Source organism: Patagioenas fasciata, chromosome 1 (assembly GCF_037038585.1).
Source record: "Patagioenas fasciata isolate bPatFas1 chromosome 1, bPatFas1.hap1, whole genome shotgun sequence".
Lineage (NCBI taxonomy): Eukaryota > Metazoa > Chordata > Aves > Columbiformes > Columbidae > Patagioenas > Patagioenas fasciata.
The window spans coordinates 64,425,206-64,443,268 of record NC_092520.1 but is presented as its reverse complement, the minus strand read 5'-3'; the positions used below and the strand labels follow the sequence as shown (position 1 = coordinate 64,443,268).

Here is an 18,063-nt window from a genome sequence, read left to right as displayed (position 1 = left end):
TTACAAATATGAAATTAATATTCAGAACTAATGCTTTCCTGCAAAACTAATGGTAGTACCCACTTATTGGGATATTCTCTGTATATTTGACAATCCTTTCACCACTGCTGTTCCTCCTTGTTCTCAAATCTAATGTGTCTGTGACACTTGTAAACCTAATGTCTCACAGATTAGCTTTTAATAAACCACTGATCCCTGCATCAGCACTGTGGTGCAAGGTATTGTTACATTAGAAGCTTCCAAAAAAGGAAAAGCCAACACTAAAAATACCCCCAAGGAACAGCAAAGCATCAGTGCATCTAAAATTTCTCTTATCATTCTTCATAACAAAAGTTGCTGGGTTTTGTTTGTGGTTTTGTTGTTTTTTTGTTAATAGAACTGGCTGAAATATTTGTAAATGAATTAATCTTACACTATTTTCTAATCATCATTATTTATTTTTAGATTGAGCAGATTATATGTTGCTGTATCAGTATCAGAATTTTTGGCTGAGGTATTCAAGCAGTTGTAATAGGTCAACAGTCAGGCTGTGATACATTTCACAAGTCTGATCACCACAAAAACCCCAGGAAGAAAACGGTAACAACTGCTTTACCTTTTTCCTTGTTCATCTTTCCTTTTACCTTGTTTTCTTTTACATTCTTTTCCCTTTTTTCTTTTTTCTCCTTGTCTTGCCTTTTTTTGCTTCACCCCACCTATTCAACTTCTTCAACTTCTTTTTTCCCACTTTTTCTTAATTTTCTTTTATTTTTTCATTTTTCTTTTTATTTTCTTTTTAAAAAAATTTTTTTGTTTTATTTTTCAAGAAAACCAACAAACTATGATTCAGTTAAAAGCTGCATACAGCAGACAAAGTAAACCGCATACCTTGGTGACGGAGGTTCTGATAAACCTGCAGCAGCACAGGCACAAATCTGGAATCCTCAATGAAATGACACAGAAGAAGTGAGCGCAAAATTTGTCCCCGGTGCTTAACGTTGTATTTTACCTCAGAACTTCAGAAACTGAGATCTATGTAGCACTTTCTAATTTCCACTGTGAGTGATTTCCTATGTGGTGTTGGTTTCTCCTTTCTTTCTCCAGCTGCTGAACTGCATTTTAAAAAGATATTATAGCTAAAAATACATAAGTACTTTCCTACACCTTTTTCCATGTAAGCAATTGCTGAAATCGTCAGTGGGACACTACGTGGCAGAAAGAGGAGCAGGTGACCCCTGTCGTTATGAATAGTAGCCTGCATTACTACATCCATATGAAAAGATTTTCCATAATATGAGCTACTTCAAACACTGTTTGAGCATGTTGTCTCTGCAGCTTCGCAAGGTGCTTTCTCGTTTGCTTTGGAGATACATTAAACCAAAAGGAGCATTTGTGTCAGCAGCTTTTGATTTAAGAGAATACCTAGACTTTCTAAAAACATTCCTTCTAGTTTAAGATGCCTCTAGCATACCTGTAATAAATTCAGCAATAGAGAAGAGAGAAGAACACATCCTGCATAAGGTAGGATTTTCTCCAGCACTTTGGCTTTTCCTCTTACCTTAGAAAGAAAAAAAAAAAAATTGCACACACACAAAAAAAATTGCACACACTTTACCTTCTGTCAAGGCTGGGGAGTGCCAACGGAGGTGATTCTGCCCCTCTGCTCTGGTGAGACCCCACCTGGAGTCCTGTGTCCAGCTCTGGAGCCCTCAGTACATGAAAAGACATGGACCTGTTGGACAGCGGACAGAGGAGGTCACAAAAATGATCAGAGGGCTGGAACAGCTCTGCTGTGAGGACAGGCTGAGAGAGTTGGGGTTGTTCAGTCTGGAGAAGAGAAGGCTCCAGGGAGACCTTATTACAGCAGTTCAGTACTTAAAAGAGGACAATAAGAAAGATGGGGACAGACTTTTTAGTAGGGCCTGTTATGACAGGACAAGGCATAATGGTTTTAAACTAAAGGAGGGGAGATTCAGGCTAGACATGAGGAAGAAATTTTTTACAGTGAGGGTGGTGAAACACTGGCCCAGGTTGCCCAGAGAGGTGGGAGATGCCCCATCCCTGGAGACATTCCAGGCCAGGCTGGACGGGGCTCTGAGCAACCTGATCTAGTTGCAGATGTCCCTGCTCATTGCAGGGAGTTGGACTAGATGGCCTTTGAAGTTCCCTTCCAACCCAAACTATTCTATGATTCTGCAATTCAGAGATAAATAAGATAATCTAACTTAAAAGGCAGTTCCCAAAGACTGAACTTGTAAAGCACCATTTCTGCAGTTTTTGAGGTCAGTGGTGTGTTGGTCATCATTTCAGTGACAACACTAAAAAGGCCTGTGCATTGGTCTGAGCAGGCAGAGCTGCTTCCAGTTGCCTTCCTTAGCTACAGGCACCTCTTTGAAACGAACGCCATGCAGAGTCAGGCAGCGACATGGATGCCTGAGGACGAGGAGGCCTATGGGATGCAGCATCTTGTGTCCTCCAGCTCCTGGCCATATCCCCAGAGCTAAACGACAGGGAGTCAGAGCAACCCGTAAACCTCTGGCAGCTTCTGCAAGTTAGACAGTGTTTTTCAATTTTTTTCCTGTCTTTTGATGAAGTGTCTGTTGTGCTGCCTCCTCCTGCCCCTGGCCTGTCCTGAGCACTGCCCACACAACAGCTAGTCCTTCGGGTTGCCAAGCTGTGCAAGACGATGGTTGGATATTTAACATGTAATTCAGGGTCAAGAGACAGGACCTTGTCTTCTCCACACCAGAGACAGTAAACCAGAAATCCCTTCAGTCATATGATTTTAGCAAACGCCATGGAACGCCACCACCTCCTGCTACTCAGCAACCTCCAGAGCCCTAACAGAATGGAAAGGCAGGAGCATGTTGGTGCAGGAGGGTGCAGGCAGGGCTGGGGGAGAACATGGTCTCTTCTCCCTCTGCCACAGCACATCAGTTCTCCTCCATTCCATGACACACTGATATCTGCTGTTGAGGTTTCCCTGGGACAGGCCAGCCAGCAGGATAGGGTTGCACCATCACCCGTTAGCATATCAGGCTGTTGCCACTCGGATTCTGCCATGATAAGTGTCACCAAAGAACGTATAAATAAAAAACTAAACTGCCTGTCTTATGCATCTTAATTATTCGTGGGCCAAGAGAGGAAATGTTTGAAGGTGGCCTTGGCTCCTCTGGAGGTCCAGGCAGTCTATCCTACAGACACTGAAAACAATGCATTAGCACTCCCAGAAACCAGAAGCACACCGAGGTAGCACCACACACATTAAAAACGGTGAAAACCAGCATCTCCGGGGGAGGAAATGGGTGAGGAGACTGAAGTCCATACTGGGTCATTTCACAGCACCAGGGATGAGCCCAAGCATCTGCCTTGTCATCTGGCGTAACTCACACCACTGAGAAGCGACTTCTGGTGTGGAGTTTCCCTGTATCTGGGGGTACCTTCCCAGTTCCTCTCAACCACAGATGGGACTAGAGTTGACTATCCGTAGGTGATATAGAGGTGACTATATTTCATTGAGAGGTCACAAAAAAAACCCCAACCAAAACAGAACAAATACTCAACCCATGCAACATGTCTTTGCACTTAAGACAACGCAGTATTCCTACAAATGCTACCTTTCAAACAGCATCCTAAAAGAACACTCTGGCATACATTTTGCCAACAGCATAAAAGGAAAACTCTAAACAGAGCTCACTAGTAATATATTTTAATAAAGCTGTTCAAATTTTATAGAACATAAGTGATTAATTACTGTGAATATTCCTTGCAGAGAGTGTCTGATCTCCTTCCATTCACAATCAATAGTAGTTCGGCTATGTTGACTTCACTGAAAGCAGGACTAGTCCATATTTTACTATGGCCATTTATTGTATCCAAAGTAGTCTGGAAGGGAGAGGTAAGCAGGGTATCTGGTCCCACTGCTGTTTTGAGAGATCAGAGATGACCCTAAATCAGACTGGTTGATGGCCCCACGTGTGTTTCTGAATATACCAGCCACTTCTTAGGGAGGAGAGGAGTGGTCTTCTGCCATGGCAAGGCTTCAGTCAAAATAACAGTAGACCAGCTGCAGGAGAGAGAATGAACCAGGATATTTTTAGCCTCAATTACACCCTGAGCTCTGTTCTTTTCTTTATTCTGAAAATTTCCACAGTCATGAAAAACTAGGATCTTGGTGTAAGATGGGAGTCTTGCTTCCTTGGCTGTGATCAAATCAAGTAAGGGAAAGGGTAGATGTTACTACATTGTGCACATGGGAGCCTGCACCTGTGCTATGCTGAAATGTGGTTGTTCCAAATCAAAACCTACAAAGTATTGTTTGTCACATTAGACATGTGCCAGTTGTCATGCTTTTTTCTTTTATTGGCCTTTATAAATATCTACAAAGTCATTATAAATAGACCTTCTTCCATTCAAGATGGCAACTTCATCCCACTTGAGAGGGATGTAATTTTCAATATGTGTACTTGAAATGCAGCCAAGTGGAATCCAAATGTCATGACCCGACTGGACAAGGACCAGCCCCCCGCTTTGCAAACAGCCTCCATAATCTTGGAGTGGGGGGCCCGGTTCAGTTTCTTTTGGAGTCCATGAGGTACCAGCTTCTGGGGTATAGCTGGGCCTTTCGAGGCTTATACTCCCTGAAAGATGAGCCTCTTTGCAGTCTTTCTTCATCTTCTATATGTGGGCTTAATTTAAAGAATTTCTTTTGCCACTTCTGCTCATAAAAATTAATCCCTTCCCAGTATGCAGGCTGCATTCTGTGCATGAAGCTATTTCACTGCATGGTGAAGTAACTTTCCAGCTTTTTGTGGTGTCAGAAAGCTGACACCTCTTAGTTTTTTCTCTCCTCGCCCCATCTATTGTTATTGACTTCACACTCCAGCTTTTGTGCTGAGTTCAGTATTTTATTTAGTAACCGATCCACACCAATTAAAGCATTGTCTAAATCCTCAGCTGTCCAAGGGTCTGATTCTTCAAACTCAAGCCTAGATCCAACATACCAGCCTTCTTGCTCCGGATTATAAAGTGGGTTGTATTCAAGGGGTATTGTCAGGGTTGTTATGATGTTGCTATGCTTCACAAAGGAGATATAAGACCATAGTCCTGATACAGGATTTGATTTGCTGTCAAAAAACAAATTGTGCAAATCCTGTGGGTTTGGGTTTTTCTTGTTTTTTGTTTTATGGGTTTTTTTTTTTAATTCTGGAGAGGTATCTACTGACTTCTAACCTGTACCAACAGCAAAGACTCTCAGTGGCATATTTGTGCTCCTCAGCCTTGATATTTTGTTTTGATGGTTTGAGTCTGGTTTTGTAATACAGAGGCAGAACCATGTTTACCTGCTAAGTGCATTTTCATTATATTTTTCTTTGCCTACACTTTACCTAGCAGGAGAGGAAAACACCTTCGATGTTGCCCACATATTAGGATACAGTAATACTAAATGAGTAAGGAGTGTCATAGAGGAGACGTGACCAGCCCAACTAGCATTGCTTGCTCCCCTAAGTGCTTCCACTGGCCAAAACCACAGAAGAAAGAGCTGAGAGTGCCATGTGGGATGATGTGAGGCCCTGCACGCTCCTGCTGCACCATGTCTCACGAAGCTTGTAAAGCACTTTGCACGCTTTTTAACAAGCCACTAACTGCAAATCTCTTAAGAAGTTCTAAATGAAAATATTTTTTTTCCATTTTATGTGCAGCAGCATGCCATTAAGGCAAAATAAGGAAGTAGCAGCAATGTTGATGACTTGAAAAGAACATTCGTGTTTTCTCTTGTGCAGCACCAAAAGCACACGCTTTTCTGGAGATGATAAGATGCTGGTAGACCCTTTGGTGCTGAAGAAGAAGCTCAATAGGATGGCAACAGAGCAAGGGGCCTTTGCTGTTCTCAGCAGCCTGCTGCAGTACGTCACTGAGCTTGCAGCTGGCGATCCGCAGCTCAGGAGGAAGAGGACAAAATGGGCAGAAGGTAAAGAAAATAAGGTGAGTTCTAATCAGCCATGTCCAGATCCAAACAGGGGCCAGCATCCGACCAGATTTCAGCTCTTGCGGTCCAGATTTCTAAACAGCAATCGGGAGCCATACACCAAAAAAAGAAGAGAAGTCGGCAAACTGGTCATTAAAGAGAAGCTGTGGGTGAGCAGGGCTGGTAACAAGCTGGACAGAAGCAGGGACAGGAAAGGGGATGGAAAAGCAGCAGAGGAGGATGCAGACATAGCGCTCGGTGAAAGAGCCAAGTGGAGCAACACGAGTGGGAAAAATACAGTGAAGAACATTCTGAAGAAATTTTTAGCTGCTGAAGAAAAGGAAGCCAAGGAGAAGGCTCCCAGCTGGACAAAGAAAGGGCCAAACAGTGGTTTGCCAAAAATAGTCAACAGGAGTTCAGTCCTGTCCAAACTGAAGGAGCAGTTTGAACAAAGTGCTCTCTGCTCAGCCGCAGAGGTGAAAGCATCGCTCTTGCGCAAAGGTGAGAAAAAGACTAAAAACTTCCCAAGCAGAAAAACTATTCGCAAGACAGAGGTCAGAGTGTTACGCACAGCAGCAATGACAGCCACGGGTATAAACACTCCAGAGTCCCAATATTTAGTGTGTTCCACAGTCCCAGTACCCAGACTCAGTGTTGCTACCAAAATTAACCATCCTTGGAGCTGGGCAAAAAATAATGCTGCGAAGCAGCCTTTCGGTCACAATACACCACTGAAGGAAAAGTGGGGGGCTGACAGAGAACATGGGGAAAACGAAACACCAGGAAATGCAGTACAGGACAGGGAGGACAAAGAAGAGTTACCGGTAACACCCAAGGCCATGTCTGATGCAAAGGATCATGCTGAGGCTAAAACAGATTCCACAAAACAAGGACCCAACTTCAAGACTAATCTAGATAGTTCTTCTACTACCTGTAAAAACAAAGATCTTGCGGACTGTATTCCTGCCTTGTCTGAACCTAGTCTAGACTGCAACAGGAATAATGTGTCGACTCGGCCTGATACGCCTTCACTGTTTGGGATTCCCAATGCTGTACAGCATGTTAAGGAAGACACTCCACCTTCTAACTCACCTTACTCTAGCACAGCTGGAGGATCCTGTGAAAAAAGTCCTCAGGACACTAGAACAAGTGAGATTCCTAAAATAACTATGTATGTATACAGTTCAGAGGAAACTGACACAGAGCTCATGCAGCCAGAAAAGGATCATTTCTTTGAAGGTCAGAAGTGTTTTCCAGACCTGAAAGCACTGGAAGACATTCTGCCATCTCACTCTTCAGGAGTGCAAGTATCTTGTGAAATTGAGCCTCCCATGGAGGACAGACAGATAACTCTCGTAACACCAGCTTCCGGCACAAGGCCACCCATAGTCCAAAAAGAGGCACCAGGTTTAAGAGGCAGATGTTCTGAGGAAGGCAAAGAAAGAGCGAAATATCACAGTGAAGACAAAATATCCTCTATGTCTAGCAAAACTGATAGTGATGTCGTAGATAAAAAAGAAGAGGATAATAACGTTCCCACCAGCCAAATGCAAAATGAATCAAAAGCCAAGCAGCCACAGCCTCCTCAAATGCCCAGCCCACAAAATAACTTTGGTCATTCCAGTGCTGACATTTCAAATCCAGATGTAAATCCAGCTAAATCCACACTGTCCTCAAATGAGAGACAGGAGCAGAAGCCTGGTGCTGCAGACGAAGAGCACATCTCTTCTCATTTGGAAAAGACACAAAGCCCTTTGCCAGGTGACCTTGTGAAGCACAGCTTCTACATTGCAGAAGAAGATTTTGGGAAGGTCAAATTATCTTCATCAAATGAAATGATGAATCATGCAAATAATGGAGCCCTGAGCAGGAGTACCTTGACTGACCTGGAGACCTGTCACAATCAATCCAAATCTTTCATTGAGCGTGAAGAGGCCACAGCAGATGAGATGCCATGGCCTGACTCTGAGGCACCACAGCTGCCCTCATCAACCCCTTTACCAACACCAATGAGTGGGATTGCAGGACAGAGAATCCATCACACACTTCGAAATCCCCCAGCTCTTCCATCTCCCGATCTGGTGAGACAAGCAGCTGGTGATCTGGGAGATGAGCATGCCAGCCATGGCTGGGAGAAGCATCCACCACCCTCTTCAGATGAGCTGACAAACCATGGGAATGATATGATGGTAGAAAAGAAAATTGCATATGATTTTAAGAACCAAATGCTGTCCCCAAATCATGATACAGAAAATGAAAACTCTACAGCTGAAGAGACAAATACACATCAGAGATTTGAGAACTGTCTTTCACTTTCAACCAAGAAGCAAGGAAAACTTGAAAATAAAACCATGCTAGCAAGAAAGCCCCTCTTACCCTTGAAGAAGAAACAATCATCTGCTTCAGATCATACCATGAAGCAAGGAAGTGATATGCTGGCAGAGAACTCATTTCCTTCATCAGTTGAACTGGTCTCAGACCAAAATAACCATGAAAAAGGTACAAATAAGGTCTCCAAACATACAAAGGATACACTCTTGTCATCAGATGATGACATGAAGCATGAGAGTAATAGGAGGGAGGCAGAGGAGAGAGAAGAGAGTAATGTCTTGCATAAATCTGAGGAGGAACAAATATCCATACCAAGTGATACAGTAGATCATGATAATAACTCTTCAAATGAGAAGAATGCTCATAGGCCTCAAACATCCCAGTTACCTTCCTCGGAGCATGATACCAACGTTCAAGGAGTGGAAAATACAGGGCAGAGTCTGAAGCATCTGACACCTTCAAGAGATTTTGTGAAACATGAACATGATATGACAGTAGATGAAAACATGTGCTGCAATAATGGGAAACATCACCTGTCCTCATCAAATGAACCAATGAAATGTGCAAATGACAGTGCAGGGGCAAAAAACATCAGGTCGAACTCCAAGAATTATTCAGTACCACCAAGAAATACATCAAAGCAGGACAATAAGACCAACAAAGAGGTGAATATACCTCACAATTTCAAAAAGGAACCAGTGAAGCACGAAAAGAATTGTGAAGAAGAGTGCAATAATTTACGTGATCCTAAAAATCAAACACCATTACCAAACCCATTGATGAAGCGAGACAAGAAATCAAATTCTCTAGAGACACAGAAACATAAGTCACTAGATGACTTTGTAGAGCCTGAAACTAAGTCAGCTGAAAAAAAGACTAAACGTACCTCTGAGAAGCTGCAGGTGCCTTCTTCGAACAAAGTGCTGAAGCCTCAAGGAAGAAGCTCTTCAGGAGAGAGGAAGCAAAATACACCAGCAGCTGAGGACAACAGGTCACCTGAAACAAAGGCTGTAGAATACGATAAGGAGCAACAGCATTCTGGGAAGTACCAGCTATCTCCTTCAAAAAAATCAGCAAAACATGAGGAAAACACTCCCAGAGGAGAAAAGCAGCAAGTAAGATGTGAAGATATTATGATGCCACATATGAATGTTGCAAAAGAAAAGAACAAATTACCAGGTTTCAGGAAGTATCGATCAGTATCATCAGAAACATTGGTTAAGCCTCAAGGAAAAGATACTCCAGAACCAAAGCAACAAAAATCAGCTTCTGCAGGTTTTAAGAAGACTGGTACTAATACTGTAAAAGAAAAAGGTGGACATCCAGACTCTGAGAAGTCACCCTCTTCAAAGGAAGTGGTGAAGTCCCAAGAAAAAAATGCGTCAGGGGATAGAAAGCAAAAGATACCAGGAGCAGAGGACATCAGGTCACCTGAAGCAAAGGCTGTAACAGAGGTCAATAAACATGAGTATTTTGGGAAATATCAGTTACGTTCTTCAAGTAAATCAGCAAAGTCTGACAAAAATACTCTAGGAGGAGAAAAACAACAAACTGTATCTGAAAGCTTTACAAAGCCCGATGCAAGTGCTATAAAAGATAAAAACAAAGATCCAGGTTCTGGGATGTGTCAGTCCCCACCTTCAAATTTGCTGGTGAAGCCTCAAGAAAAGAACACCACAGACAAAAAGAGGCAATCATCACCACAACCACCTGATGAAAAAACAACATTTAAAACTGGTAGTCCAGAGAAGAAGAGTGGACCTGAGAGAAGAGAGAAAAAACAGCCATGCTCTTCAGCTCGATCAGAGAAACACGGCAATGGTGGCTCAGGAAAGGAAGGCCCCGTGGGTGACTTTAAGAGCTATCAAGCTCCATTGCCAAGTGGTGGCATAAATCGTAAAAGCAATATTGTCCCCAAAGACAACAATACAGAGAACTCCCCAAAATCATCCTCATTTCATACTGCATCAAAAGATGAGGAAAATCCTGGTGGAAACAGGAAAAAACAGCCTGGATTTAAGAAGTACCAGGTGCTCTCATCAAAGAGCTTGGTGAGGCATGGGAAAGACATTGCTGAAAGGGAGGGGAGCTGGCAGGCAGCTGACAAACCAAATGACACGAAAGCAGAACTGGAGGACTGCTCTAAAGCAGCAACATTCTCAAAATACACAGTAGAAAGCTACAGTGAAAGCCCCCTGGATTCATCTTTCAAGCCACTGATCATTAGAGTAACTGACACATTTAAACATCACAGCTAAAAATTATGGCTACAGCTCAGCCAAGAACTTACAAGTGATCATGTTACCGATTCTCTTGATCTTTCTTTTTTCCTTTACTCTCCAGGGCATTATATTATCATTTTTTCATCACAAGGACATTGGTGTGCATTTATCTGAGCTGGGTTTTTTTCCTTTCTTAAACATTAGCCTGAAGAAATGAATTAAATTAATCACTGCAAGTGAATTAGCTAATCACTGAATTAATCATCAGTTCATAAATTAAATATGAGAAAGTCTTTGAGATCAGCGTGAATTCAGCCCTGCTTCAGACTCTCCTAACTAATAATGGGTTTTGTTTGTAACAAAGACAACTGTTCAGGGTGAACTCTATTTGTATTTACTTATTCTAATGAAACTCCACTAGTGCTTCTTCCAGGAATGGTGGTAAGCAGTGTCAACTTTAATTATGTCAAAAAGCACTTGTTCTAAGCTCTGCCTTTTCACAGACTAACAGGAACTGTTGATCTATTGCTGTACTGAGTGATGCTGTTAGCAGAAGTGATGGAAAGAGGGGAATGTTTCATTTGTCTGCAGAAAAATCCTCAAAGGACGTTGATTTACTGTGAATGCAAATGTTCAGCTTCATTAATATTAATACTGGAAAAATAGTGATTTAACCTCCTTTGAAGCTATTTGCACTTTGGCCATACACTGTACGCATTATTATTGTAAAGACACACCATTTCAAGGGATTCTTAATTACTGCAGGCGAACATGCAACAAGTGTTAGAGCTCAGAAAAGCTCGACACTGAAGGGCCCCGAGGACCTCTCCTGAGGACAATGTAAGCTGGAGAGACTCAACACCTTGCCAGGGCTATTCAGCTCTTCATGGGACATCTGTCCTACTTCAAATCTTGGGGTGGATGGATGTGAGGCCAGCACCACAGCTCATGTTAAAAGTCTTACGAAATGTTTATTTTACAATGCAATGTGAATCAGAGCACTGAGAAGCAGCCAGTGTCACTGAATCCTACTAATGGGGTATGATATTTTTTTTGTGTGTTTACAGTAATAGGAGCTTCTGTGCAAAGTCTGCATGTGATAAATGTTGTTTTGGAGAAGTGAGGGCAGGATTGCTGCCTTGGGTGTCATAGCAAAGCCGTGACAGACAGAGAAATCTTACAGCACCATTCTCCCATACACCGGTTTAGCTCAGCATTGTAACCACACGTTTAAGCTAACACTGGCTGTGGAGGAACCCTAAAGGCACATCCTAAGGACACTTCAGAAAATTGCAGAGCTATACAGAAAGGAAAAGGGTTTACTCAAGCAAGGTTCTGCTCCCCAGTGGTGGTGACTTCCCTTTGCTTTTTAAGACGCTGTCCATGACCGCGCTTTGTGCAGTCAGGGGCTGGTAGTTCCTCCAGCCCAGGTTGGCAGAGCACCCCAAATCTCTGCCAGAGAGGGAACGAGGACAAGAGCAGGCTGGCAGTGAGCTGAGATCAAACCCCTTTGCGAGCACAATGCACATGAGTCACATACACAACAACTGGGCTGGCCTGGCCAGGGACGCTTGCTGGGAGGAAGAGAGGATGTGAACATCGTGTCCCCTGGCTGCTGAAGAGGTTTACACCTTGATTTTTTTCCTTCACCATATACCAAGAATTGGGTTTTCTGGCATCCGGAGGCTCACAAAATGAAAATCACACATATATATATACATATATATATACACACATATATATATATATATCACATCGGTCTTCAAAACAGAGGCTAAATGGAAATTATTAGTGGCAGAAGACTGCCCTTCTGCACAGAGGTGTGTTTCACCCACTGAGCTTTTATGAGCTGGCAGCCATAAAGGGCACTTTGTACTAAACCTAAACCATAATTTAGATTTTATTGTCCATGATTTCATTTCCCATTTGAGAAAATTTTTACAACATAAAGCATCTGCACCAGACTTGAATAGTAAATTCTCTATTAGCTGGCTTCTCCTGCCAGCACAGGAGAACTTTGCTTTTTCTTTTCCTAATATTTAAAAAGAAATTGAAAAGGGTTCTTTTGTTGGGGGAGGAAGGGGGGGTAGGTGTTTGGTTTTGGTTGGTTGGTTTTTGTTTGCTTTTGTTTGGTTTGTTTTATTATTTTTGTTTGTTTGGGTTTGGGTTTTTTGTGGGTTTTGTTTTGTTTTGTTTTGCTGGGAGGGGGAAGGTTTGTTTTTTCCTTTTTTCGCAGCTGGGAAGATCCCTACCCTGTCATGAGTTAAAGGACTTCTCCTGTCTGCTAGATATTGAGCAGGTAGAGTGCAGGAGAGATAGTCAGTGCATACTACGAGGCCCTCAGCTCTTCTAATTTACACCTGCAATGTTTATTTTTCTCAACAGAGATACAGCACTAGGAGATTAGAGCACCCTATGTGCAGGACAAATCAGGCAGAATCACCTTGTGGGGGTTAACTTTTAGTTTCCTTCATGCCTTAATCTCTTGCTGGTAGGACAATAAATCTTGACTGTTCCTCCCTGAAGTGCACTTAAAACATGACAAGAGATTTGCATTAAATGCATCCTTATGAGTAATGTCTCACTTAAGCAAATCACCAAGTTTTGTTTCAGGAGTTGACACAATTTATCCTGTAGAAAAGGAGAGAGCCAGGCCATACTAATTCCAGTGATGACGGCTAGAAAAGCAGTACAGGAATGGTGTCTCTTGCACTCAACAGCCCCAAACAAGCCATTCCGGACCATGCTGGCAGGAAATCTATCACTGGTGATAGGCAAAGAAATATCAGAAATGGATATTTCAGAAAGAACAGAAGTTCGAGGAGGGATATATTGATCTACGTCTGTGTGTGCACATACGCAGGCACATCGCAAGAAGAGCCAGAGGCCACGGATGCATTTGCAAAGAGCAAGTTTTATTTTAGTTACCTCTCTACTGGGGGATCTCCGAAGCCACACCTGAGCTCCCAGGCAGAGGTGACACAAACGGGGACGCAGGCGCTGGTCAGTTCAGCCCTGCTGGAAGATCGCTGGGCCTGCTGAGCTCGCCTGTATTTCAAGGCTTCAGGCAGGCGCAGCCTCCCGCTCTTTCTCACAACAAAGCAGGAATCTCAGACACAGTGATAAGGTGCCCAGAGTTTCTCCCAGGCCTGTGTTATCTAACACAGAGCTTCTACTCATCAAGCACACAAGGTCAGTAAGACAATTAGTGTGATGTGTGTGCTTTTTCTACAGACAGGTGCAAGTCACTTGAGCGTATTTACATTTAACTAACCTCCTCGCCAAATCTTCCACTATATCCCCATACAGTCTGCTATGCTAGAAGGTGTGCAAATGGCAAGTCTCAAACCCTGGTGCCACCCTTGTCCAAAGGAGATACACAACAGAAAAGAAGTTTCATTCCCAGTGCCCAGGAATCCTTCCTGGCCTCCTTTTCCCCTGGGAGGAGAGGCCCTGTGCTTCTGCTCTCCTTTCAGTACATCTCCCACCTTGCCACAGGAAAGGCAGTGAAGGGAGCCCTCCTGGGCTGCTATTTCACTTTGTCTGATCAGGTAACTGATATTTTTGGTGTTTCTGACAGCATATCTCTTGGCTTCTGTAGTTTTGCATGATGGGTGTAATTCTGTACAGTTCTGGTCCTTCATCATACTACAACCCCGTGCTTTACTAAAAGGCATCTCTCAAGGAGAGCGTCTCTCAAGGTCACTGAAGACATTAAGTCCTTGTCCCTCATTAAATGTAGCATGATTTTTTTTTTTGCCAGTTTTAGTAATGCTTACATAAAGCCCTGGCTTAGCTATAGATACAGACAGACAATCAAAACCAGGCCAGGCACAGGGAAAATAAAGAAAAAACAAAGTCCAGGTAGGAAAGATTTTTAAAGGTTACCCCTCTGTGGTGACATAGTTTGAAATTTCAGATTCTCACGGAATTAGCCTCTCATAGAGAGAGATTTTTTTTAAGGGGACTGGGTAAAATGAATATCAATGTCATTTCCCCAGGCATAGTTCATTGTTTTGGATTCTCCAAAGTGTATCTCTCCAGGAGTTTTTGAGAGCCTGAATAAAGGAGATGTTTAAGGGGAGCCCTGACTCCAAGCTGGACCTGGGCACCTGAAGGATCTCAGCTGAAGAAGGAGGTCTGAGGGGGGTTTGGTGGTAAGTGGTGGTGTAAAGGTTGGAGCAAGCAGAGAAGCCAGGCACACTCCCAGTAGCAGCCATCAGCAAAGTCTTTCAGATTTTTTATGTCCTCTTTAATTAGGCCGTTGTGAAATCTCCCCTGGTTCTTCACATCAGCAGGACACCTCTCAGACTACTTTAGTAATACAGGATTCACAAAAGCCAAGCGTGGACCCAAAAAACAGCTGCACATGGATGTGGTAGTATGTCCCCTTCCCAGAGCTGAAACATGGCTGTCATCTCCAGCAGCCCCGTTCATCCTCCTGCACTTCTGACTGAAGGGCAAATCTCTGCCTCAGGTCCCCAAACTCGGCACTAGGTCAACTGCACTGTGGACATGCCTCATTCTCCCTCCATCTCCTACAGCAACGCAGCCCTCAACTGAGATGCCTGAAGCTGAGTGCCACAAATCCAGGCCTCAGAGTCCCAGCTTTGTAACGAAACCACCTCTTTCTCCAAAAGCTTCATGTGATGCCTGTATTCTGGGAGCTTCAGGTGCTTGGCTCAGAGGGACCAGGGGGAGGGGTGAGGGCTCCCTCTCCCATCCCAGCTCAGAAAGGGATGCTGAGCCATGCTGGATGAGCTTTCTCTCCATCAAACTGTAACGAGTTCTTGCTTGCTGACTTATTATTTTTATTTCCACGAGACACAACTGGTCCACATCAAAATTAGGAAATGCATCACTACTGTTTTCCAGACCTCCAAAATGGGAAGAAACAGTTGTCCCATAGTGTTGCCTGATTTCAAATTGTTCAAATGCAAAAAAAAAAAATGATGAATGCACACTTCTGACTCTGAATTGTGAAATAACTTAGTAATTTATCAGCATTTTCTAAACTTGTTTCTTGGATAGCCTTTAACAAATTGCACATGACCAAAAAGAGACCAAGACTTTAAGTGATACGCTTTGTCTCAGGTTTTCCCCATTGTACTTTTTCAGATGTCGTTGGGGCTGGTAATAGAAAAAAGCACTGACGAGAGTAGAAAAGACCTCATATTAAAATGCAACTTTTCCCCCTCATGTTCGCCTTTATTATTTCCCCCTGCAGCCAGAAGATCCCAGCACATGGGGCTTATTCAGCACTTAAGTAAAGCATCTCTCCCAGCCCCGAGATGCCTCAGATGGAATCTCTGGGCTGCTGACAGTAAAAACGCACCACCTAATGGCTGAATTTGTAAAGCAAGTTGCAAGTAAGCAGTGATGAAGACAGAATAGAAGTGGGAATAGTGGTGGGAATAGTAGGGAAATTCGGGGAACCTTTTCTTCTTTTATTCTTGTGCTGGTAAGGACTGGACATCATCCAAAAGGAGCTTGTCTGTGCGACCTGAGTAACCTTATGAGTGAGGATTCTTATGGATTTTGGAGTGGGGGGTTGCTCTGGAACACTGAAGGAAATCTCAGCTACCTGTTACCTGAGAAAAAAGCCCAGGGATATTATCAGCTATCAGCAGAAATAATTCAATCTACTCTACTTCACTCACCTCAGTATTTGGTTTCCAAAATACATCATGTCCTCCAAGCTTTATTTCTATTTTCATTTCCATGAGCATTTCTTTTTATAGAATAGAAACATTTTTCACTCCTTGATGAGAACTTTCAACACAGGAAAAACAACCAAAATGAAACAAACTTGCTGGGTATTCACTTTCCTGCCAATGAAAAGACTTCGTGTACTGAAAAGCCAAAGCAACAGCAGGTCAGTATTTTACCTCTTATGATCTGAAGAACCTAAAACAGTTTTGGGAATTGCTAGACACCTCCCATTAAGACACTTGGTTTATCCTTACTGTGCTTTCAGTTGCTTGTATTTCACTGAGTTGCAGGTGCAAGAACAGCTTCATAAAATGGTGGGATTTTCACTGGGCAAGCAAGTGCTACAACAGACTTTTAATGATGTGTGTCATGCAACAGCAGAAATGTACTGCCAGAGAGAAAGTTACCTGAGATAGCAAAGCCATAAAAATCTTTAATGCTCTGAACTGGTTATCCCCCAAAAGCCATCAAATAGCTGTTAGGGTCTGTATTTTTAAAAATGGCTAGTGACTCTGAACATCCAATGTGGGACACTTTATCAAAGGGTATGATTTTTAGGGGAAGTGCTCAGGACTTGCTCACTGAAAGTCATAGTTCTTTCAAAAGACACCTCATGTTAGGCAACCCAAGCCCCTTCTAAAAAAAAAAAACAAAAACAAAAAAACAAAACAAAAACAAAAACAAAAACAAACTGATACAGATTTTTGAAATACAGGAGGGTTTCACAGACACTCACCTCTGCATCTACAAAAAAAGGCTATGAACAAAAGAATTGGTGTGCCAGGACTGGCCAGCTCATCGCAGCCCTGTGGGTGAATGCAGCCAGGGCAGATTGCTTTTACCAGAAGGAATTGCAACCACTTTCTGCAGACCGCACACCTTTTTGGCTTACACCATGGCAGATGCCAAGCCAGTCACTCTGGCCCTTGCAAGGAGGTGAGAGAGTTTTTATATGGTTGAGATGCAGCCTAATAAGAAGGCTAGTCCTTCCCATTGTTGTGCTCCTCAAGGCTTCTGGAAGGAATCAAAGAAAGCAAGCTCTTGGACACTACGGAGCCAGTCCATCCTTACCAAGAAAAAAATGTGTTTAATTGAGTTACACCATTGGAGGGAAATGGTTGTGTCACTTGTGACTGGTACCAATACGATAGACTACCCAAAGGCAGCTCTGGATTGCCAGCCCTGGTTACTGAGATCTTTCATTCTTCTGAAGAATGGCAACAGTGTGGGCAGTGGTGATCCAAGCATCCCAACAGGTCCCACCAAATGCATCTCAGCTCTAAATATCTGCAGGCTCCGGGAGACTTAACACAGAAGAACAGAAATCCCCAAAAGACATGTTCTTTATTAACTCATTTAAATTACACCCATCATGTAACAAGAAAGTCTGTACCATGATCATACCATACAGATTTCTTAATAAAACTGTTTTCCTTCTTAAACGGGTGACTTATTTGTACAACTGGTTCTTACTCGTGTGTTGAATAGGTGAAAATAATAAAAGCATACAAAATAATGATCTTCTAATCATTTTGTCATTATCAAGGAAGGAGTATGAGAAACAAAGACAAACAGCTCCTGTAAGTATCTCATCAGTATGCAAACTGTTTTCCTTATGCCCAAGAGAGCTGACACATGCTGAGTTTCATGGGGCAGCTGGGAATAGGTAGAAAATGCAGAGCGTTAATTATGCAAATGTCTTGGCTTTGAAAAGAGCAGGACAAGATGCATTTTGTTCAGCTCATTCCTTGCTGCCCTGTCCCCTCTGGCTCCTCAGACCCTGGCAAAGAGCAGGCTGTGTGCCAGGGAGGTGACTCCGCCACTGAAATAGGAGCAGTGACAGGCTAAGGA

General features: G+C 43.0%; 1 protein-coding gene across 1 annotated transcript; it reads left to right on the top strand.

Moving 5' to 3' along the window:
- The first annotated feature begins 93 nt into the window (after positions 1-93).
- LOC139827798 (uncharacterized) lies at positions 94-16,903 on the top strand. The gene has a single exon (XM_071807453.1). It carries the CDS (start codon positions 5,797-5,799, stop codon positions 10,534-10,536), a length of 4,740 nt encoding a protein of 1,579 aa, XP_071663554.1. The 5' UTR covers positions 94-5,796; the 3' UTR covers positions 10,537-16,903.
- The last annotated feature ends 1,160 nt before the right edge of the window (positions 16,904-18,063 follow it).